This window comes from Emydura macquarii, unplaced genomic scaffold (genome assembly GCF_026122565.2).
Source record: "Emydura macquarii macquarii isolate MOO-44397 ecotype Brisbane River unplaced genomic scaffold, CSIRO-AGI_Emac_v2 contig_2768, whole genome shotgun sequence".
NCBI classification, from domain to species: domain Eukaryota; kingdom Metazoa; phylum Chordata; order Testudines; family Chelidae; genus Emydura; species Emydura macquarii.
The window spans coordinates 33,616,375-33,638,326 of record NW_027132905.1 but is presented as its reverse complement, the minus strand read 5'-3'; the positions used below and the strand labels follow the sequence as shown (position 1 = coordinate 33,638,326).

Here is a 21,952-nt window from a genome sequence, read left to right as displayed (position 1 = left end):
GCAGCAGCAGCATGGCTGCAGCAGCGTGTGCTAGGGTCTGGTGTGGGGCTGCACGCGAGAGGCTAGCCCCAGCTGCCCTCCACACTGTTGCGGCTTCACAGCTATCATTACTTGAACTGGCATTGATCTAGTTGGCATCACGCAGCCACTCCTGTGGGGCTGGCTTCCCTGGAGGCCTTCCTGGCCTCGCCCCACTTCAAGAGGCCTGTGTCCCCTCTGATCTGCTTACAGGACTTGCCCAGCACCAGCCTCGAGTTGTGGCGAGTGTCTGTGGGAAGGAGCCGGCTGGGAGTGGGGTGGAGGGGAGCCCTGGGGTGCCATGGACAACAGTTCTGGGTGTGCCCCTGTGAGGGTAGGGCTGGGGGTGGTGCTGCAGCCCAGGAAGGCTGTGGTAACTTGGGTCAGACAAGCCTGTAGGGCTGTCAGGTTGTTTTAGGGTCCCCTTGAGCCCCAAAAAAGATTCCCCATCCTGCTGGGCTGCACCTAGGAGAGGCACAGGACAGGCTTCTTGCTCCGCATGGAGACAAGGCATGTTGTAGTTGTAACATGTGAGCGGCTCCAGGGAACAGCTGTGGCTGCTGTGCCTGTAGCGGGTGTTGAACATGTGTCAGCTGGTGTGGTTAAACAGACCTGGGCCCCGAGTTTATACTGCATTTCGCCATTCCCTTCCAGCCAGTGATCTCCAAGCCCTTCAGCCATGAGTGAGCTAGGGCCCCCTGCCCCTGCCCTGGGGAGTGTTACCGCCATTCTAGTTTAGAGAGGGTGGGCGTGAGATTTGCCAAGCTGTCTAGGGGATTCAGACAAGTGCCTCCAATGAGTTTTAATGGAAGAGATGTCTAATCCCCTAGGCCAGTGGTGTCTGAGTTTCCAGCCCAAGGGCTGAACAAAGGATTTCGAACAGATCAGGTGCCCCGATCAGTTCTCCTGGCCCAGGCAGAGCCAGGCACACCCCAAGACTGCTGGCAGGGAGCAGCCCAAACTCCCTCCCCTGCAATGTGGAAAGCAGCCAGAGGGGGCGCTAGTGACCAGCAGCCACCAGGCTTGGAATATCACCAGGCGCTCCAGCTACCATCAGCGCAGCTCCCTGGGCTGCAGGAATGGCCCTGCCTGCCTCCACAGCAGGGGGCAATTCAGAGAGTTCAGTCTCCATGTCAACAGTTGGCTCAGGGACACCCCTCAATTCAGAACCAAATCCAGCCACTCTCCTTAGATCATGAAGGGCCGTGAGGCAGGGCAGGCCTGGTCTGCTTTGCAAAGCTGGCCCCAAGAGACTTGCGCAAGGCCACATGCTGGCAGCAAGCCTGTGGCAGAGCCCTGCTGGCCTGGCCCCAGGGCCCTGCTCTCACCACTGGAGCCAGCTCCCTCCCAGTGTCTGTAACAGACTCATCTCAGTTCTGCATCTCATCTCAGCTGTGTCATTGCATTCCAAGTGGGGTGGGGCACGTCTTGTCTCTAGATCGGCTGCTACAGAACATCTCCCCTTTGGCAGGAGGACACGGGGTTTGTGTCTCAGGCAATAGGTTATTTTCCCGCCCCCTCTTTGGCTTTCCTCTTTAATTTTAAAATAGTCGCTTTTAAAAAAAGATCCAGATACAGAACAGAAGGAAAAACCAATCCTGTCCCTTTCCCAAATCCCTCCTCAGCCCCAGGCATGCCCCTGCCACAAACCGGCCGTGTGTGCCTGTGGTACCCTGAGGCGGGCAACGCCTGTTTGCGCAAGACTCTGGCCTGGGCTGGATTAGGCTAAGCTGTACTGCACAGACCTCCCAGTGCTGTGACTGGCAACACAGGCTGAAGCTTTGTGTGTAGGCCCAGAGGGGAATGCCCTTCACGATAGACATTGCTTCAGGGAGTGTCCATTTGTGATGCCCTCTCCTCCCTTTGGGACCTGTGGGCTGGGAACGAGAATAGGTTGGTGCAGTGACAGTCGGCTCGTGCTATTCCTGGCCGCTGCTGTTAGGGAGCAGCAATTATCCAGACGGTCTTTGCCGCTCGTGTTCGCTTGGGCCATTGGTGTGCCATGTACTCCTGCCACTTCTGCTGCCAAGGAGTGTTTGCAGGGAGTCATTGCTAATAAAGCCCCAAGCTTGACACGAGCCCTGTGCCCCTTCCAGGCCACAGCTGGCTGGTGCCTGGCCTGCTGCTGGCCCTTGCAGCGAGAGTCCAGGGTGGTCATGGTGAGTGACCCGGCTGTCCTGTGGGTTGGGTGCTCTGGGTCAGGCTGCTGGGCTCACTAGCTAGTCCCAGTCTTTCCCCATTCCCCATGGCAGGAACCTTTGAGTACAAGCGCCACTCTGACCGGTCAGGCCAAACACTTGAATATTCAGAAGGACAAAATCTAGGCTTGTGGTTCAGCCTCTCTTTGTAAAATAGCCTCTCACCGCGAATACCCCTGGGCTTGCTCTCCTGTGGTGGAGCTTGGACGGAGGTGACAGACGGGTTTGCTGATGATCCATTCCCCTAATAATTCTTTTTTCAAGAATGGGGGAGAGAAAGAGATCAGCCATCGTCACACCTTCTCCAGCTAATCTGCAGCCAGGGGTTTGATGCATTTCGCTGTTCCTTTGGGTGAGCTGGGCCGTGTCCATTACTAGTGCAGCAATTGCAACAACGAACATTCAGTCACAAGGGCTGTAAAAGTCACATGACAGCAGATGGCATTTTAGTAACCGCCTGAATTCTGGTGACCCTGTGCGTGGGAGTCTGATTAACATATGACAGCATCCACGTACTACAGGCAGCAGGGCGGATTCTCAGCTGATGTAAATTGATCGTGGCGCTACAGCGAGGTTTGGCCCAGTAACCGATCAAGGCTTAGCCCCTTCCATCCAGGGAAGTCGGCCAGTATCATCAGCCCCCTTTTATAGATGGGGAAACTGAGGTGCGGGGAGTTGAAGTGGCTTGCCCCAGGCCACAGAGCTGGAATTCGATCCTGGAGATGGGAGCAGAGAAGGAACCTGTGAAAACTGGTGACTGCTCAACCTTTTGATTAGCAGCTTGCTCTCTGCAATGCTATGGTGTGGCCGAATGAAACCGGGTTCTTTTTTGTGCCCTGCTCTAGGTGATCATGGGAGGTGGCCGGAAATACATGTTCCCAAAGAACACCAGTGACGTGGAGTATCAATATGAGGACAGGTACAGGGGCACACGCCTAGATGGCAAAACCCTCATCGATGTCTGGAGAGAGAAGAAACCTAAAGACAAGGTAAAGTGGAGAGAGGGAGGGAGGGAGATGTTTGGGGAGAGGAACAAGGCCAGAAGGGCTGCAGGTTTAAAGATTCTTTAATCAGGAATCTGGTTCAAGCTCACATTAAAAAACAGGGGAACAATCCTGCTGATGTAGCACTACACGTTTTCAGAGCATCACACAATCAGTAACTAACCCCCACAACCCATCTGCCAGGGGTGGGGAGTGTTTGCAGTTCTGTATGGCACCTTCCAAGCAAATGAAGAGCTCCGTGTGTCCTACATGCATCAGAAGGGGGGCAGATGGGAAACTGATGATGAAACAGATGGCAGACAGATGATGAGTCTCACCCAGGATCATACAGTGAGTCAGTGAGGGGGCCAGGATTACAGCTTGGAAGCTCCTGATCCTGCGCTTGGGGATCCCTCAGGATGAAAGGTGCACTAAGGAACTTCTTATCTGAATGTGCTGGGTGCTAATGAAAGGAAAAGGCTCCCTGAGTTTCAGCATAAAAAGTACCTCTCTTTAGCATATGCAGTGCTGTCGTAGCCGTGTTGGTCCCAGGATATTAGAGAGACAAGGTGTGTGAGGTAATATATTTTACTGGGCCAACTTCTGTTTGATTGTTTTGTTTGGTTGGTCCAATAACATTTGTTACCTCACCCACCTTGTATCTCTTTAGAGTGACACAGATGAGCCCAGTTGCCTTTGACCTGTGGCCAGAGACTTTGTCCCATCAGCACTTTGCTGTCTGTCTAGATAGCTATATGGCTCCTAGAATCATAGTATCTTTGCAGGGAAGCTGCTGCTGAAATATCAATGGCGGTTGTTGATTACAAAGAGGGCTGTCGTCAGCTTCCACCCAGTTTTTCCAGTCTTCTTCCTTACCCAGATTTGGAGCTAATCTTTGCAGAAGTCCCTAGGTGCCTGTATGGTTTTTATTTATATTCCAGGTGTGTTCTAGAAGTCTTAACTGAGATCAAGCCCCCACTGGACAAACACACAGTAAGAGCTTGCAGGTGAAATAGCTAAGACAAAGGACGTGAAGGGGTGAAGCCACTTGCCCATGGTCACTCTGTAGTGTTTGTTATAAAACTCAGCCCTCTGGGCTCTTAAGCCAGTATCCTAGTCACTGGACCAACCTGCCTCTCTGTGTATGCTCTGCATCCTAACCAGATAGGTCAGCTTTCAGCGCTGGGGATACTTTGTCCTAATACAACCTCTCAAAAATATGTCCTGGCAAACCCAATTCTGAGCTGCATTGGCCGGAATTTTCTGCATGTGCTGCTCTGGGATTGAGGGCTCTATCTCTAAGGCCATTCCTATACATACAGCGCTGCCACGGCGCAGCAGCATCGGTACAGCTGTGCCCTGCAGCGTGTCTGGTGAAGATGCTTTATGCAGATGGGAGGGAGCTCTCCCATCGGCATAAAAAACCCCACTTCTGCGAGTGACAGAAGCTATGTCTGCGGGAGAAGCTCTCCTGCTGACATAACGTTGTTCACATGAGCGCTTATGTCGGTGGAACTTGTGTTGTGTCGCTCAGGGGGCTGCAATATTCACACTCCTGGGTGATGTAGGTTTAGGCACTGTCAGCAAAACTTATCACTTCTCCGTGTGCAGGCTTGTCTACACTTGAAACGCTGCAGCGGCATAGACACTACCCGCTGACAGGAGGGCTTCTCCCGTCAGCACAGGTAACCCACCTCCACAAGAGGCAGTAGCTAGCGCTGTCTGCAAAGGGACTTAGCTCAGCTTAACTGCATTTCGAGGGTGTCGATTTTTCACATCCTGAGCGACATAGTTAAGCTGACTTAATTTTCTAGTGTAGAGGAGGCCTGGGATTTTAATTCCTGCTTAGCATGCAATTGCTGGTTAGATTTGGGGCTGGTGAGTGAGGGAGAGCGACTGGAGATGATGGTGGTTGAACCACTAAAGACAATAATGAGCCCTGGTGCTCTGAACAGCTTCAATGCTGCTGGAAGTTAGATTTCTAGGTGGCTTCAGCTTCAATTGCTGCCCGTGTTGCATCCACAGTGAGTGAAATAGGATTCAGCGGTGGACAAAGTGGGATGTTTAGTCCAGTCTAATATTGTGTATGGGAAGCTCTGAGAATCCCCAGAGCCTCTGGAGTGACCTTTGAAATTAGCCCCTCAGCGCACCTGGGGAATTCTGCAAACACCCCCTGCCCAATCCAAGCCTGAGCCCTGACCGTCGCTGTCGCTCCAGGTGACTGCTGCAGCACTAGCACTTGTAGCACTTGGAAGGAGACAGCGCTGCTTGGTGTATCTGAAGCAACCCTTGGCACAGCTTGGCTGGGCTCAGGAAGGAAGCACATCCAGGGGAGACTGTCGTGCCTGGGGGGAGAGAGGTCATACAGAAGGACCTTCCATACCCCATCCCCATCCCAACTGACCAGACTGGAGCTGAGAATGAATGCAGCCTCTACTCTGAGGAATATCAGTGATGCTGCCAGTCTGACCATGCTCCTCCCTTCTCCCTTGTCCTGCCCTCGCTGGGTGCTAGGTTTCTTATTGAAGCTCCTGTTAGTCTTTTGAGGTTCAGTTGTGACCTTCTCATATGTAGAGCCTTTCATCACAAAGGATCACACAGAGTTTTTTACCAGGAATTGCCTTGCCTGCAACAGAATTGCAGTCACCTCTGTGGTGGCACTCAATGGCCATTTAACGGTCCACGACAACGCTGCATGGAAGCTCAGAGGAAGGAACAAAGGAGAATTCTGTATCCGATGGAAACGGCTTTTCTTTTCCATTGGTTACAATTTAGCTGAGACGTAAACCACAGGGACCATCTGAGATCTGAGCTGGTCTATCCTGGCCTCCCTCTGACTCAAAGGGATATTGTTTCTTCTGCTGCTTGCACCTCCAAAGGGGAGATTCTTCAGCATCTGCGTTAGCAGCACTAGTTTTGCCCTGGCAGTGGGAAGCAGGCAATCACTCTTCTGGGCTATCCTGTCTAGCAGAGGGCACCTGGAGAGATGCCCAACTGGCTGAGGAAGGGGGCTGGCAGTGCAGTGCAATGGCTAGAGGCAGGAGAGCGGGATGGTCCCCAGCCAGCCATGTTTAAAATCCCTGCGTGGTGTCACTTCCTCTTTCCTCGGCACGGTGGGAGCAGGCGTGAAGTGTGCTGTCACCAGAGAAGGTTGAGCTGGCCTGAATCTTGGCTTGACCCAAACCAGAGCCTTACCTGGTGGATGACATTTTTAGAAGTTTGGACGACATTTGTCTCCTTTATCCGCACATTGCGCAGTGCTGGCTTTGTCCAGGACTTGCCCTGAAACATGCCTTACGCCAGAGCCTGTACTCACGGTATTTCTGGTGCAGCCCAAGCCAGGAAGTCTCAGGGCAAAGCCTCTGTCGACCAAGGAACTGAATGGAGCCTTCAAACCTTTGCGGTTCTCCCATCAGTTAGTTTGAGGATGAGATTGGTGGTAAGGGAGGCGATGCAAGGATTTGTTTGCCCATGGCAGCTCCTGTAAGCAGTGTGAGACCAGCACAGGCACAGGAGGCCACTTACCTGGATCTGATTTCAGGATCTGAACCAGAAGTTCCTCTCTACAGTGCTGGCAGCTCTATGGCCATTGTTGCTCTCAACCCCCTGGTTCCAGGTCAGAACCAAACCCAAGAGGGCCCGTTTTCTGGTTCAGAGGAGGCCCCGCCTCATATGATTCAGCTGCAGGGGATCTTGCTACCGTTCTTTTCTGCTGTTTTGGGCCAAACCCTTGGTGGGAATGGCTGGTGGGACTTCAGTGCTGCAGGATCCAAACCTGAATCCACATCATGTGCCTTGCACCTGGGCTCTGCATGTTCTGAACCTCTGATCAGGTGGCAGAACTTTGCTCTGAGCTTAAACATTATGGGTGGCCAGTTCAAAAAGTGCTCCATTTTGGCCTATCTCTCAGTCAGCTGGAGTGGAGGGGAGTTTTATCACTGACCTCAATGGCAGCAAAGCTAGGCCAGCTGAGAATCCCCACCCTGCTGAGAATCCCACCCTGCGTGTTTGCTTTGTTTGAGCTTCCACGGGAGTTCTCAGAATACAAGGTCCTGTCAGATTGTGCAGAAACTAAACCATTTCACTCCTTGACCAAAAAATCCCCCACACCACTGTTATGTTGTTCGTGACTGTTGGCCTCCACCCCAGAGGTGGCTGCATTCCTCTGTACATTTACTGACGTACATGATAAATATATTTTAACAAAGGCAAAGTTGCCTGATTTTCATGCCTATGAAGTTGTCTGGGCAGATATCAATGTATGTATCTAGTGTATAAGGCAGATGTTCTCTATGTATGCAATATATATGACAAATAGAGTATCTGGGAAATACCGATGGCTTCATAGATTCTAAAGGCAGAAGGAATCACTGTGCTCATCTAGTGTGATCTCCTGCATAGCACAGGCCGTAGAAATTCTCCAAAATAATTCCTGTTTGAACTAGAGCAGCTCTTGTAGAAGAACATCCAGTCTTGATTTTAAAATTGCCAGCCAAAATGGAGAATCCACCACAGTCCTTGGGAAATTCGTCCAATGGTTAATTATCATCACTGTTAAATGCTCGCCTTATTTCCAACCTGAATTTGGCTTGTAGTGCCACCCTCTATAAGGAAGTGTACGTAACGGCTGCTGTTCCATTTCTCTCCCCTAGAATGCCCAGTACGTCTGGAATCGCAGTCAGCTCTTGTCCCTTAATCTGAATGAAGTGGACTTCCTTTTAGGTGAGTATCTAATGGCAAAGGCTGCAGGTGGAGGAGCTGAGTATCTAACTTTCACAGAAAATCTGAGTTGGGGGACAGACTTACAAAGGTTTCAGGCACCTGGAGATGCAGATAGGTGCCTAGTGGGATTTATGAACGCTCCTAAGCAAGTTAGGCATCTAGCTTCCAGCGACCATCTATGGGAGTTAGGCACCTAACTCCCCTATGCACTTTTTGTAATTCTCTGATTGGGTGGCAAGGGACCATGAGATGAAGGGAGGTGAGCTCATTAGGGAAAAGGCTGAGAGCCACTGCAGGAGGGAAGGACCCTGTGCTACTAGGGACTGTAACCCACTGGAGCATCTCTGCTTCTGACCTCCGTAGTCCTTGCCTGGTGCGGGGGAATAGGACAAAGGAGCCCCTCAGCACCGGGAGAGACTGAAAACACCTGACAAGAGAGACTCAGTATGCACTGAAGAGTCTGCCTGTCGGATACCCATAAACCTAGCAGTTCCCAAGAGCTGAGCCAACCACTGGGCCAGGGAAAGGGACATTTAGTGCCAGGATTGGGTGCGTGGCTGGAGTCTGCCTGTCTTGGGACCTTCTAAGTCTGGGTCAACAGCACCCATGTAGGTGCAGTGGGGGGAGATCAAATTATCTCCTTCACTGCTGCTCCCCAGTCCAGTCTCTGCGTGGTGACAGAATGCATCGGTGTTGCTAGGAGTTCCAAGGTCCTGTTAGAGTGCTGGCACTTCAGAGGTGACCTGACTGGTATGTGGAGTGGCATCAAGGAAGTGCTTTGCCTCATGCCCCAGGCGACATCAAAACAGATGTGAGTCACACCCAAGAAACCAAGGAAACAGAGCTCAGAGGTGGTGCATTACGCATCATAGCTATGGAGCCGCTGGCTAGCTAAGTAGCTGGCCCCCAATTGCAGGAGGGAACAGAGACTGGGCCTGGAGTGAAGGTTGCTTTTGCAGGCAGGGGGACTTCTGATTTTTATAAAATTCAGGGAGCAGAAAGGCTGAGGGCGTGGATAGGACCTTCCCTGCATTTGCGTGTAGCTGCTGTAGATCCATCCATCCATGCAAATCGAGGGCAAAATGCAACCACAAGTCTGCACAGGATGCCTTGAAAGGAATTAGGCTCCTTCTGTATGGCCATGGCTCTCCGCCTTTTTGAAAAAAGGGGGGCTTTGAGGGGTCCATTCCCATCTAGATATACAGAAAAGGAGGTGGTCCTGACTCCCCAAAACCTGGCTGAGAACCTAGGGAGCTGGTTCACTTCCTGCCAGAATTCGGGGTGTGCTCATCTCGTCCTGGGCAGCTGTTATCCCAGGGAAGCAGGATGGAAAGGTGGCAGGAGGGGGTGCTGGCCATTAGCTCAGACAAGCCCCTTTTGGGCCCCCAGTCAGACTACATCCCACAACATTGTTGGAAACACTTCTCAAATACAGCTGCAGCTTCCCCTGGCTCCGTCTGCGCGTTTGCTGTGGTTACAGAGTGTACTTGAAAGCCAGGCCACGGGCATGTGCTCTGAGCCAGCTAGGCTGGCTGCAAAAGCCCCTGTCCATGCTGGCAGAGAAAGCTTGCTGCCAATGTGCCAGCAGTGATGGGTTGGAAACCAGGGGTTTGGGCTATAAAAAGTCCTGGGGCTGCCCATCACAGTAACTTCAGTCACAGTGCTGGTTACTGAATTTGCTGTGACTGCTTCCTGATTTGATAACGAGCCCTCTTCCACACCCCACTGAGGGGTGCCGGTGATCCACAGTGGCACCCTCCATGCCCGGCACTGCAACCCTACGGGAAGGAGGGAAGCCTGAGGTGGAAAGGCACTGGCAAGCGAGCCCTCCTGCACCTACCCCACAGCAGCGATGCCCACATCCCATGGGGCTGGGCCCAGCGCCCTGCTCTGGGTGTTGCAACATGGCCTGCGGTGTTGCAGTGCCGCTCAGTTTGGCCTGCCTGACCTGACAGGTGCTGCCCTCCTGCCATGGTGGAGGCTCAGGCAGGCCAAACATGAGGCACTGCAAACTTGTGCTCCAGGTCGCAGTGCTGAGGGCAGGGAGCTGGGCCCAGCCCTGGGCCGGGAGACACAAGAGCTGCTGCTGTGGTGTGAGCAATGAGCCGTGAAAGACGTCCCAGACAAATGGGAGATTCGGGTTGCCCAGGATTCTCTTCACTCAGAGACAAACCTGCAGCCCTGCCAATGGTCAAGTCCAGGGCAAGGCTGGCCCAGGTTGTGGTGTGGAGAAGCCTTCCAGGGAGAGATCTCAGGGCTGTTGCTGTTCTCCACCCCATTCAGGCGGCTGGGAGCATCTCCCACGCGTCAGCGGGGATTATATATAGGCCTGGACCACAACCCCCTACTTCCCCCCAACTTGGGGCAGTTTGAACAGGCTCCATCCCTGTGGCTCCTTTGCTCCCTGTGTAGTAGCCCAAAGGGCCACCCGCTGGGGTCCGGACGTCCCTAGAACTGACAGCTCAGGCTGCTTTTGGAGCCTGGCAGCTGGTCCCTGTCCGGACATGGCTGCACACAGTCTCTGGTATAGAAGACTTTCTTCAGAAGATGTTCATTGGGGATTCACCCAGCACATCTGTGGCTGTGTGTGTGCGTGCATGCACACACATCTGGGGCCAGGCATGGGTCTGGATGCAGGTGGTGCACAAATGGGAGCGCACGCATGCCTCGTGTCTTGACCAGATAGATGGTTTTAGTGCCACCCTAGCAGTCAGGACTGTCACTGCTCTTGTGATGAGCAGAAGAAAACAAATCCAGCCAGCCAGTTTCTCCAAGCTGCTCAGTTGCTTTGAGTCTGGTTCCCAATGCTTGGGCCCCCTGGGGAGGTGAAGACACAGGAAGATCTCAGCCTGCAGTCTCTCCCTAAATCAGCTCCAGACCCAGACGGCACATGTGCAAAGCTTCCAGCCATGTAGGCCTCGTAGCTGCTGAGGCCTTTGACATATTGGTGGGACTGAGGGGTTGCTGCAACCTCTGACCACTTCCGTCCCCCAGAGCCGCTGTCTGCAGCACCACGCAAGTTGGAGCAAACTTTGCAACAAATTCCTTGTAGCTAGCGCACAAAATGTTTGGCATGCATGCCCCGTTCTCCCTGGCTACTGAGCACAGGCACACAGCCATCTCATTAACCTCTTGTTGGCTAGAAGATAGGATTCCCTAGAGGCCGCACAGTGGAGCAGAGAGCAGCATTAGCAGTGAGCAATGGGCAGGAATCTTGACACAGAGAGAAGCTGCCCCCAGTCTCCATTTGTAACCAGGCCAGGAGCAGATCGGAGTCCACTGAAGTATGGCAGGAGTTAACCTAAGTGAGGGATCACACTAAGAGGGTGCACTGCTGTCAGACCAACTGCCCAGGAGAGCCTTTGCCCCTGCCCCTGAGCATCAGTGTGAAGTGGCCTCTGGTGGGACAAGTGCAGTGGACCCTAGCATGGGCAGGATAAGTGCTCCAGGAAGGGGGATCCACTCAGTCCCAGGAGGGCGTTAACCCCTCTGCTCCACGCACTGGGCTGAAGCTGAGTAAAAACCTGCCTGGCATGGGCCTGCAGGTGAACTACCTGTGGCGGGAGCTGAGCTCACAGCTGCATGGCTCACCTACCTCCTGCCCAGAGACTCTGTCATCCAAGGAAACGGGCCCCCAGGAGGCTGGATGTTCTTGGAGGAGAGAGAGACGGCTGGAGTGATCTGTCTGAAGTCACCCGTTGTTCAGGCTCCGTGCCACAAAGAGGCAGGCAGATCAGTGGGCCTACTAACCATCTCAGTCTTAAATATCCCCTTACACTGGGGGAGGATGCTGGGGGGGCGGGCCCAGCAAAGAGATAGAGCTTCCAACAATTGCTCCACCCCAGCAGCACACACCTACCTCCTCAGCTTGTCAGATCCGTATGGATTTGCAAGGTAAGCAGCAGCTGCTGGGCTCAGATTTAGCTTTTATGTCTGGGAGCCCATCACGCCGATTGCTGCATGTGGCAGGGACTTTTTATGTCTGAGCCAGTTGCTAGGGTCTGGGGCAAAGAGGCAGCTGGCAGCTGCAGCAGTGTGTAAGCAGACAGTGTGAGCACAGAGGGTGGGTGCACAGGTCTGGAGTCCCAGAGAAAATGTGAACCTGTAAAATACTGTAGAGACTCAGAGGACATGGGTGTGTGCCTCTGATTTGCACCCGGTCCCCTAAGCCTCCAAGCACAGTTCTGGGCATGGCTGAAATGGTGTTGGTGCGCGTGCTCTTGGTTAAACACAGTCACTGAAATGAGCATGTTATGTCCATAGAAGGCTGCTGATGCATTCAGAGGAAAATCTACACTGAACCCTGCACCTCCTTCTTCTCAGTTACATCCCCCTCACATCACACAGCCCAGACCCCGATGCATACTGGTTACAATACACATACGTTATCTCTTATACATCCATGGTGGCACTGCCTAGTGAGCAAAGCAATGGACTGGGAGTCAGACACCTGGGCACTCTGCCGAGTGCTTCCGGCTGCCGGTGGCAGAGAGAGGTGGGAGGGTAGCAGAACCCACAGGGGATCATTATTCTGAGAAACACTTTGCTGATCATGCTGCAGTCTTACATTCTCAATCAGAATTGCTAGCAGCTGCATCTGAAGCCCTAGTGAAGATCAAAATACCATGCATAGCTGACGCATCCTCTCCTTTTGCAGGCCTCTTTGAGCCAATGGATATGATGTATGAGCTGGACAGGAACCACCAGACAGACCCTTCCCTGACGGAGATGGTGCAGGTGGCCATCAAAATCCTCCAGAGAAACCCCAGAGGATTCTTCCTGCTGGTGGAAGGTGAGAGCCAGGATCTTCAGACTGGAGAGCACCCACCACTCCCCATGCCCCTGTGGGGCTGAGCTTCCCATCCCAGCTTTTCAGGATGGGAGCATGCCCTGGTGAGGACATGGGACTTTTACTGGGGCTGCTAGTTGAGAGTCTGCTATTGTCTTCTGATCTGCATGTGCCTCTTTAGGAGGATGATGAAAGGGATTCTGGAAAAGAGTCACAGTGGGCAAAGCCCACCCCTTCTGCACCCACCATTGCTTCACCAGTCAGGAAAGAACTGAGGTGCTTCCCCAGGCCATTCACCCTACAAGAGAACTGATGGAAATTGCTTTTGGGGGAGAGCATAGTATGCAGGCAATGAGTCCAAGAGCCCAACGCTCCCAAGGGAGAAGGAGACCCTGGACATGGGTAAATACCAGCACTGGTCTGATACTTGACCACAAACTCTTTGCTTAACTGGATGAGCCTCCCTTTCTAGCACCTGAAGTGCAGGTAACACTGCTTGCACCTTTCAGCCAAGGGAACTTGGTTTCCTTTACTGGCCTGGAAGGGGGAGGAAGGGAAGCTCATGGTGAGGAATATTCACCACATCAGAGCTAAAACTCCAACCTATCAGCTACCCCCATCTTGAGGACTTTGGGAGATGGAAGTTGTCCTTGCTGTGTGTTTCTTCTAATAGTGAGTCCGCTGCATGCCCTGGTATCTCAGCCAGCACGTTGCTGGGAAGCAGCTGGGGGTGACTTGGTTGTGGACATGATCCTAGAAGTGGCTTGATAGAAATGATGTCTTTCCCTCTCTCTCCCTGTCTGCATGGATCCAGGGCTCCTTCTGTCCATTCCACAAATACCAGCTTCAACGTTATTGTACCGTGCTGCACCGTAAGGTGCTTTAGGCATGGTTTGCACTTTCCAGTGCAGTACTCAGCACAGGCCAGTGTTGGAGACAGGAGAGCGGATTGGTTCTGGCCTTGTGCAGCAGAGGGGAGGATATTGGACTCCATAGACCACTGGTTTGGTCCAAGACAGCAGGAAACAGAACCAATGGTGTGATCTGTTATTGGCAAGTTGAGTCCAAGGTTTCTAGTCCGACCAGTTGTTCCCTTCTTGCTTTTTCCTTCCTAGGGGGCAGGATTGACCATGGTCACCATGAGGGGAAAGCCAAACAAGCGCTGTTTGAGGCCGTGGAGATGGACAAAGCCATTGGTGAGGCTGGCAGCATGACCTCAGTGGAGGACACGCTGACCGTGGTCACTGCCGACCACTCCCACGTCTTCACCTTCGGCGGGTACACTCCCCGTGGCAATCCCATTTTTGGTGAGTGTTTAACCCATTGGTTTCCCCACAAGCCGAAGACAACTGCTGGCACCTGGCCAGTTACTGCTGGAGCACCCTTTGGCATTGCTGCCTGGCAGGCTGGCCCTTGAAATAGCGGTGACTGAAATCCAGTGCCAGAGCCAGGGCAAAGCCTTCCCACCATTCCTAAACTTTGAGGCCAGAAGGAGCCATTATGATCATTGAGTCTGACCCCCTGTAGAACTCAGGCCTGAGAACTCACCCAGTGAGCCCGGTTGGTGGCTGAGCTAGAGTCTGTCGTTTTAGAAAGGCATCCGGTCTCGATTTAAAGACCTCAAGAGAGGGGAAAATTTACCATCTCCTAGTTATGGGGGATGGATTCATAATCACTTCCTAAGATCTGACTCCTGGGTCCCTGAGCCTGGAGCAGAACCAAACCCCAGTTCTCAACACCCCAAAACTGTTTGGGTTTGTGGTCCGGATTTCCGTTTGACTGGCAATCATCTCTACTGCAGCCCAGACTCGCACCCTCCAGCCCGGGTCAAAAGGCAGCAGCCAAATGCCCTATTGCTCTTTTCTCAGGTTGGGGGGAGGGGGTCTGAGAAATCATTGTTCTGATTAAAACCACTGACTTCCTCAGCTTGTCAGCAAATGGAAGTGCCCAGACAGGCCTGGCAGCAGAGTTGCATAGAGAAAAAAGCAGGGCCCTTCCCACAGTTGGGATGACCTGGAGCGAGAGCTTTTCAGAGGGGCAGGGGGAAAAAAAAAGTGTTCTTTTGTTAAGAAAATGAAGCCCGTTCCCGTACGGGTTCCTGTCGCACATGAAATGTGCTCATGCTCCAGCTCTTACAGCAAATGTTCTGTGATCAGTGCTGACCTAGCTGTTCAGGATCGAGCTACACATCTCCAGAAGGCAGGTCCTCCAGCAGCAGAGCACGTGCTGGGGACTGGCTCCACAACACCTTGGGGTTGTTTGGTTGGGTCTCCCATCCACATGCTGACTGGACCTGCTCCTGCTTAGCCAAGAAGAGCCGATGAGCTCCTGGTGGGGTGGAAAGCTGCATGGGTGCTGAGCACGCTCGACTATAAAAATGTTGAGCCTTTGACAGTCCTGGCCACCTCCTGAGTTATTCATCCTTGAAAACTGGCTGTAGTGACCACTTCTTCTGCCTCTGGCTCTCCCCCTCCCTGTTCTCACTTGGCAGCCTGAGATGGGCACTTTGAGCTTTCAGCCAACCTGGCCTGGGAGCCCTGTGATGGGCGGGCATGTGAACAGCCCCAGGTAGCAGAAGCAGCATCTGTCTTGTTCACACCACAGACACAGCTGCAGTCAGTGTCCTGGCCAGAGCAAGGATCGGTGTGATGGGCTGGGGGGCAGATAGACTGGGGGACCCTTGGGGGACACCCCTCCCAGTCGCTCCCCAACAGAAATAATCTTTGGAAAGGGGCAGGGCGGTAGGGCAGTATCTGAGTCGTTGTGACAGCTTCTGCAGAGCAGGGATGCTGACCATCCCTTAGGCTAACTAATCATGCTCTGCCCCACACAGGCTTAGCGCCGATGCACAGCGATGTGGATAAAATGCCCTTCACCTCCATCCTATATGGAAACGGCCCCGGGTACAGAATCGTGGCCGGAGAGAGGGAGAATGTGTCGGCCGTGGACTACGGTGAGTTCAAGGGATGGCGATGGGGGTGGGGGGCACGTGGCAGGGACCAGCCTGTGCCCGTGTGAAATACATGGCTTGTCCCAATCTAATTCCCAGGGAGACCATGTCCCTCTCACAAACTTTCTGCCACTAACTGGGCCTGTGCTGGTGCCCTCGGCAGAGAGGCCACGTCTGAGTGGGCCATGGAGATTGAACCCCCCCACCTCTCCTGTCACACCAGGATTGAAGTTGGGGAGGCCTCTTCCCCAGTGGATAGCACGTGTCAGTCTCTGGCCTGGTGGGCTGACTCACCGGTCCCTTACAGCCATTTGTTCTCTCTCTCTGCAGCTCATGCCAACTACCAGGCCCAGTCAGCTGTGCCCCTGCGTCAGGAGACCCACGGGGGTGAGGACGTGGCAATCTTTGCCAAGGGCCCCATGGCCCACCTCCTGCATGGGGTCCACGAACAGAACTACATCCCACACGTCATGGCCTATGCTGCTTGCATTGGCCAGAACACAGACCATTGCCGTTCTGGGGCCTCCCGCAGCACAGTGGGGCCTCTGCCCTTCCTCTCCACCCTCATCTCCCTCCTCCTCCTCCAGTTCTTGTGTTAAGGACTCGCCCTCAATCTACTTGTTCCCTTCAGTCACAGACCAGGGCTCCCCAGCTGTCTCAAATTGAGATCTTGGCCCCATTCAAAGACAGATCTTCAAACCCACCTCACCAGGTGATACGGATGGGGGTCTTCAGGTTTAAACCACATTGGACATGATACTCTGGCTTCCTGTGTCTGGCCTATGGACACACCTTGCCACCAAACCGGGGCCATGAACCATTGCTCAAGATCAGTAGGGGTGGGGAACTGAGAGAGCAGCGCAGTCCCTGTTGACACTGCTGGATGTCCCTGGTGTGGATGCCTCAGATTCCAAGTTGGCTTCAAGAGCTTGAAACGTTGGTCTGTTTTCATAGCAGTAGCCTGGACTGGTTCTGTGAAACCAAAGGCAAAGACAAAAAGGTTCAGCTTGGGCCAGACTCTCTTGGACCCAGACGTTTTGTATCTAAATAATGTTTTCTTTAATTTTAAGCTCCCCAGCCCCACTCAAGCGGTTTTTAAAAAAACCAGACACACGAGCAAACAAAAATCACATGTTAGGAAATTCTCTGTTTTCCTCCCATGGCTTCTGATTACTGTATATAAATAGAGGCTTCCTCCCATGTAATCAGTGTCAATGCCTGTTGGTCCAGAACCAAACCCCAGATCTAAACTTTGAGAGAAGAGGCTTTTTGAATCTGAATCCAAAGCTGAATTTTGGCTCATTGGGTTGGTATTTTCAGAGACCTTTGGGGAATCAGTCACTTAACTCAGCAGGAGTCAGCACCTAGATCCAGATCCATACAGGTTGTTAGGCTCCTAAGTCCCTCTGATTTCAGTGCAAGTTAGGAGCCTAAATACCTTTGTGGCTCTGGGCCTCAGTCCCCTTAAGCACCTTTGAAGGTCCCGTCCTGTGTCTGACAGCACAGGAGTGACACCGCAGAGCCGGGACTATGGCGTTGCTGACAAGAGACTTTCCGCAAGGCCCCAGGAATCACTCCCAGCCAGGATGGCTTTAATGTTTGAAGCAGGTGATATGATATATGGAGCCCTCTGTGATTCCTCTCGTTAGCCCCCTTGGTGCCAGGTATATCAGGTGTTCCCAGGCTAGGTCAGGGGCTGCCATCCAGGGCGCTGGAACAATGTGTATAGTGGGGGTGCTGAGAGCCATTGAACGAAACTGCAAACCCTAAATATGATGGAAACCACTTCAAGCCAGGGGGTACTATGCACTCCTAGTTCCAATTCCCCTGTTGCCATCTGTCCCACTGATGTGTCTGGGCTCTGCCTTGTCCCTCACACCTGGCTTGTAGGACACTAAAGGTCTCTGGGCAAAATACATCTTGGTCACTTCTTGGTGATGCTGTGATATGAAAATGTGGGGCAAGCTGATAAGTTAGGATAGGAACCCAGCTGGCCAGATCCTGGGTCAGCCAAACCCCTCATGTCTTCCAGACTGGGCCGGGAAGGTCTGAGTGCAGGCATTCTTGTGAGAGTCCCTGAAGCCAGGTCGGCCACGGACAATACAGCACGGTCAGCCTTCATTCCCATAGCGCAGTCCTGGCTTGAGCCCAGCAGTGGGGAGCAAATGGAAAATAGTGTTGGCCATACTTTTCTTGACCATCTACAAAGGTTGTTTGCAGTGCTGTAGCCCTGTTGGCCCTAGGATATTAGAGAGACGAGCTCTCTTTGTTGGACTGGCTTCTGTAAGTGAAAGAGACAAGCTTTCGAGCTACCCAGAGCTCTTCATCAGGGCTGGCTTTTTTGGCATTTGTCAGCAGAGTTTTGCTAGGCTCCTTGTGTAGACCAACAGTTCAGACCTGGGAGCTTCATAAGTACATTCCAAGGAGAGAGCATTTTCATCTCCGCAATTCTGAAAGTGGGCTGTGAAGGAGAAGACAGGCACAGCTGGCCTGCAAACTTGCTGTATAGCAGTTGAAGCACTGCTAGCCCCTGATATCTCCTCAGTCCAAAAGTGTGGGTGGGCCATGCCCCTGGGGGTCTTGATCAAAACTTGCCCGTCAGATTTATGCAGTTTGGGGCTTTTTCAGTAATCTGGAGTCGATGGGAGAAAACATTCTGGCAATTGCTGAAATGGATTGGAATGTCCTAGTCCATTGCCTGCAAATATTTATTTTTGCCGTTCTTTCTCTTTGTATCTAGTAATCCCCTAATCAGCCAAATAGAATCAAAACAGCCCATATGCCCACAGCACGCAAAGAACAGCTGGAAAAAAATGACAGGCTGGTTGGTAATGGTGGCAGTAGCCCCATGGTATGGGAGTGGCTGGGTGGGCACGTGGCTTTTGGAGGGGCTCCAGCATATTGTGCATGACTGTGTCCATAAGACAAGGCCGTGGATTTGTGCTTTGACCTGTTGGTAGGTGCAGGACATCTGGATCAGATCTCAGCCCTTTGCTATGCCTGGCAACAAGAGTCGGTCCAGTTTGTGTTCTAGCCCATGGAGACGGGACGCGTTACAAAACTCGGGCTGGATCCAGTGTTGGAATGCACTGGATGCAGGACATCAGAGACCTGTCTAGGTGTCTGACCTTCACCTCTTCTTTCCATTGACAGCTGCTTCTGATAGTGTCATGGAACCCCACACAGCCCTCTTCATTCCAGGGCTGCCGTGCTGACCCTCTGTTGGGCCTGATCCTTCTCTTTTATACCGTTGGGACTCAATGGCTGTCAGTGGAATTACTGCTGATCTGCATTGGTGTGAGTACCAGAGAATCAGGCCTGGAGTCTCATCAAGATCGCAACAGCACAACTTGGTGCTCTTTGCCTTGCAGGTCAAAGGGATGGTGAACAGCTTGCTCCAGAGCTGTATCACAGCAGTTGCCTGGGTCGCCCAGCAGGAGGCACTGACACTAGTGTCCACTGCCATCCCTGCAGCCCAGAAAGATGAGGTTTTCCATAGCACAGAAACTCTAGGGTCCCCCCCTTTCCTCGCTCTCAGGCTGGGTCTTGCTGGGCAGCTAGTCTGCCCTACTTGTTCCCAAGGCTGGGTTACATTACATTTGGAACTACTTTTTGCTAAGCTGTACACATTTAAGCAATTATAGAACTTAAATTACACATATTCAGAGTCTTAATTTTTGATGTTAGAAAATGATGATTGATGCATTGCTTATTTACTAGATTAATTTTTTACTTGTGATTTGTATCAAGCCTTATTTGTATGAAAATTCAAGTTCAATTAAAATGCAGAGAAATAGTATTTTAAAATGTTTTTTTAAAGTAAAAATATCTTATGTGTTGAATACATAAACTTTTTTCTTATCAAAACATGTTTTGCATTTAAAACTAACTGCTTAATTAAACAAAATGTATTATCTGTAGTTGGTGAATGGAATTCACTATTTCTGGTTCCCATGTCTTTCAAGGTTTTAGAACTAGTAGATCTTGTCCTCTCACACCTAGGTTTTACTCATAGATTGGAAGTCGAAAACAAACTTTCCTGCTTTTTCAACTCCCAGTCAGTTTCTTAACCATGAACTGAACTAGTTGACTAAACTGAAATGAAGAAAATATTCTCTCTGTAGCAGCAGAGGAGGCAACTGCTTGGTAAAAGTTGGTTTAGTTCTTCAGCAAGCTTGAATTCCACGTGTTTGGCCAATGACTTCCACCACTTCAGTGATTTGACTTTCTTTAAAACTTTGCAGCAAATATGAACTAATTAATATTACTTTTTTGTATTTAAATGTTTTTAATAACATTATCATAAGTTTGCAATGTTGTGGTAGTCGTATTGGTCCCAAGATACTAGAGAGACAAGGTGGGTGAGGTAATATCTTTCACCAAAACTTCTGTTGGTGAAAGATATAAGCTTCTGAGCTATAAAGAGCTGTGACACTCTGAAAATCTTTCCCAGACTTAAAGAAGAGCTCTGTGTAGCTCAAAAGCTTGTCTCTCTCACCAATAGAAGTTGGTCTAATAAGATATTGTCTCACTCACCTTGTCTAAAGCCTTTCTGTAGGTTGTCAATTTCAGATTTAATTTTAAAGAGGTTTTGGGTTTTTTCTAAACTTGTGTTTATTGTAAATTTAAAAAAAGATTAAGCCCTCCCCTCCACCCCCCAAAAAAACAAAACAAACAAACAAACAAAAAAACCTGACTTTATCCACCCCAGCTGGAACAGTTCAGGCTGCTTCACCCTCTGGGCATTGGAGGAGTCTGTAGTCTTGCCTTTGGGACATGGCCTATGCACATGGCCTATGGATTAAGAACTCATGGACTCCTTGACTTTCAGGCCAGAAGGGTTTGTCATGCTAATTAGTCTGGCCTCTTGCACATCACGGGCCACCGAACCTCACCCCCCATCCACTCCTGCCAGAGGCCCATAACTGCTGGCTGAGTTACTGAAGTCCTCAAATGTTTATTTAAAGACTTCCGATTACTCTTGGGACCTGGTCATAGAATATCCACACATACACACCATTTAAAAAAAACACATAAACTTTCCTAATATGATTAAAAACATATTTAAAGAATTAATAGAATATGGGAACAACACACACACCATTGTCAGACGTTAAGAATTTGGTTTCGCTAGCTATTAGTATTTACAGTTAATCAGTTTCCACAGAAGCAATGCCTGCTAAATAGTGTGTCAGTTTAGCCACTAGATACTTTAACAATTCCATGCAAGCACCGATACAGTAGAAAGAGGAGCAGAAATAGAGAAATTTGGTTTTGACTATGGACTACTACTGAAATATAGTGGAAAATAAATATGAATATTCACTAAAGTGGAATTTACGATCACTTAAAATTACTACTCAACGTTGGTCACAGTTCACCTTACCAGTTCTTCTCCAAAACAATTTACTAAAAAGCAAAAATAGGCATTGGTATCAAAACAGCTGCCACTGGAAACCCTGAAATATGTAATATTTTGTATGAATACCCTTTGTGTTCAACAAACCGCACAAATTTATAATTAGGCTTATTCATCAATCTTTTAAGATAAATCACGAAGATATTAATTTTTGGTTTTGATAAAGACGTAACAGGAAACAATAGCTGTAGTGAGAAAGCAATTCATTTTAAACACAGTAGTAAATACTGTAACAAATCTACACAGTCGTTAATAACTTAGAGAATGATATGTCTGAGAGGTGACTAAAATATAAATACTTTTGCTATGAGCATTTTTCTGAATTTAAAAGCAGTACAAAACAATTAATATCTTTTTATGCAACTGTTTACTTCCTAGCTTTAAACAAACTTAAGTTAGCAATTAAGTCATCAAAGGCCATTTCTTGGACCGGCTCTAATTCGACTGCCATGAGGGACAAAGCTTTAAGAGGCTTTTCTGCACTATGGATCTCAGTTCTTTTGTTTGTTTCTTTTTTGTATCCTAGTCATCCTAAAAAATGAGCCCTCTCTTTCGTAGTTGGTCACAGGCAGAACGAGAAATTCATCAGGCAAAGTCAACTATGAAATGTAGTCTGAAGATGACTGTATCGTAATATCTGATACAAGTATCTATGGTGGCTTATCTGTCTCATTTTATGCAAAGAACTGAAACTGAAAGAGTTTGTCAGGAAAATTTTGGTTCAAGTCTTGGGGTAAACTGCAGTAACTTCCACAGCACATCTGTGAATTTCACTGGCATCCAGTGAATCCAGTTTAAACAGGACTCCAAAGTGTTGCTATAGCACATTGTAAGCATCCAATCAGTGATGTAGACAAGCTGTGAATTGGTCAA

General features: G+C 50.6%; 1 protein-coding gene across 2 annotated transcripts in view; it reads left to right on the top strand.

The window, feature by feature from the left end:
- ALPL (alkaline phosphatase, biomineralization associated) overlaps window positions 1–17,319 on the top strand; it is a 60,919-nt gene extending 43,600 nt beyond the window's left edge. For both annotated transcript variants that reach the window (XM_067566967.1, XM_067566968.1), the window contains exons 7-12: window positions 3,062–3,205; window positions 7,852–7,921; window positions 12,579–12,713; window positions 13,826–14,017; window positions 15,544–15,663; window positions 15,991–17,319. In XM_067566967.1, coding sequence (XP_067423068.1) covers window positions 3,062–3,205; window positions 7,852–7,921; window positions 12,579–12,713; window positions 13,826–14,017; window positions 15,544–15,663; window positions 15,991–16,259 — 930 coding nt within the window. In that variant the 3' untranslated portion in view covers window positions 16,260–17,319. The remainder of the gene's footprint in view (window positions 1–3,061; window positions 3,206–7,851; window positions 7,922–12,578; window positions 12,714–13,825; window positions 14,018–15,543; window positions 15,664–15,990) is intronic.
- Window positions 17,320–21,952: the final 4,633 nt, after the last annotated feature.